At 35.2% G+C, this 1,654-nt stretch overlaps 1 protein-coding gene across 2 annotated transcripts in view; it reads right to left on the reverse strand.

Moving 5' to 3' along the window:
• The window catches only part of LOC102671776, a 3,784-nt gene extending 2,470 nt beyond the window's left edge, over window positions 1-1,314 (reverse strand). The window contains exons 1-3 of one of the 2 annotated variants that reach the window (XM_006607621.1): window positions 1,240-1,314; window positions 333-572; window positions 3-258 (exon numbers count right to left, since the gene is read on the reverse strand). In XM_006607621.1, coding sequence (XP_006607684.1) covers window positions 3-258; window positions 333-572; window positions 1,240-1,242 — 499 coding nt within the window. In that variant the 5' untranslated portion in view covers window positions 1,243-1,314. Of the gene's footprint in view, window positions 1-2; window positions 259-332; window positions 573-729; window positions 829-1,239 lie in introns of those variants that run through there. The other variant, XM_006607622.2, reaches the window with a different exon arrangement.
• Between the last annotated feature and the right edge of the window lie 340 nt (window positions 1,315-1,654).

The following is a 1,654-nucleotide window of genomic DNA, read 5'->3' on the forward strand; positions in this document are numbered from 1 at the left end:
ACCTTTGTTCGCATTTTTCGCGAATTTTGCCGTGACCGTTTTTTGCCGAATGGCCTGCAATTGANNNTTTCCAACGTTCACTTCCTGTTGATAGGCCAATTGTTGCGATTCATAAATGTTCGGCACGATTCCTTTCGAAGGTGATGACGATTGTTGTTGGTATTCGTTGTAATATGGCTGCGGTAATATCGATTCGGGCAAAATATTATTTTGCCGTTGATATACTTGCTCCTTTGTAGCGTACGCGTTCGAAGGAAGCTGAACAAACACAAATACACGTTACAACGCGAATGTATGTACAAATCGCGACATTAAAAAATCCCCTTTTTTACATTTTGCACCGAGGATGGTGTTACGTATGTGATTGGTGCACCGGTTGGCCCACGATACGGTATTTGATACTGTTGCTGGCCAATTTCCGGTTTCGTAGGATAGTTTGCCTCTTCGACTCGTGCAATACCGGACTTCGATACACCCTCCACTCTTAAATTATCCCTTTCTATGTCCTCCAAGTTGATCTTGTTCTCGCCTTTCACGCCGATGCATAGAAGACCGAGTATCAAGTAAAATTTCTGGAAAATAAATGAAAGTCGTGTAACTCGTGAATCGTAAATGTTTATGTATTATATGGTTTGAATAACATCGAAGATCGACATTTGAAAATTAAAATGGAAATTTTATGCGAGCCGTAATCAAAATCGTTATTCGATCGTATATTCGCTTCTTAACCATTATTGGTAAAAAATGATCTTGAATCGAGATGTACTTTCACTGCTCGCCAAGTTCTGGGTCAAACATCCGGCAAGGAGCACTCTTTTATACGCTCTACCTGAATGCTTATGGGGAGTGGTCCTCCCTATAAGTAAGTATCTCATCACTGAGATACAAAAGTAAAAGTTTCTCTTCCTGCTTCTCAATTGATTGACGTTAAATTTTCAAAATTAATCTTAAAATTATCGAAAAAAATTTAATTCAAAAATTATCAAATCGATATAAACGATACACCTTTTTTATAATTTTTTATAGAGATGTACTATACTAAAGAATAATTAAATCAGAATAAAAGGAATTATATAAAGTGTTCGATAATTTTGAAAAAAATCCAGATTATCATTAATCGATATCTTCTCTTATCTATTATCACGATTTCTCAAAGAATCTCTAAATTTTCTAAAATATAATTAAGTCTGGGTAGAGCAATTGCATAAAGCATGATTAACCGTTAAGAGGCACACTTACCATGTTGCCTTAATTTCAGAAGATATGACCGCGACCCGAAGATTCTAGCTCTACTACAAAGCCAAAGTAGATTCACCTTCTCTTATATAGCCTTTACCCCTACCCGCACTGTGTATGTATATCTTGATGGGGCACATTTCACTCGTGGATCATAGCGTCATTCGTGGCCCTCGTGAACTACTAGGAATACGCAGAATTCAAATACGAGTGAAAGATACCGTCATCCCTTTCAGGATTCAAGTCGTAGAACACGAGATTTGTATTGAAGGAGAAAGGAAAATAAACTATGGAAATATAAACACAATTGTAAAATTACAAATTTTTATTACACTTATCCAATTTTAAAATTATACAATATAAAATATTATTTATAAAATATTTCGTTTGATATTTTTTTTTTTTTTTTTTTTTTTCC

This window comes from Apis dorsata, unplaced genomic scaffold (genome assembly GCF_000469605.1).
Source record: "Apis dorsata unplaced genomic scaffold, Apis dorsata 1.3 scaffold_8, whole genome shotgun sequence".
NCBI lineage: Eukaryota > Metazoa > Arthropoda > Insecta > Hymenoptera > Apidae > Apis > Apis dorsata.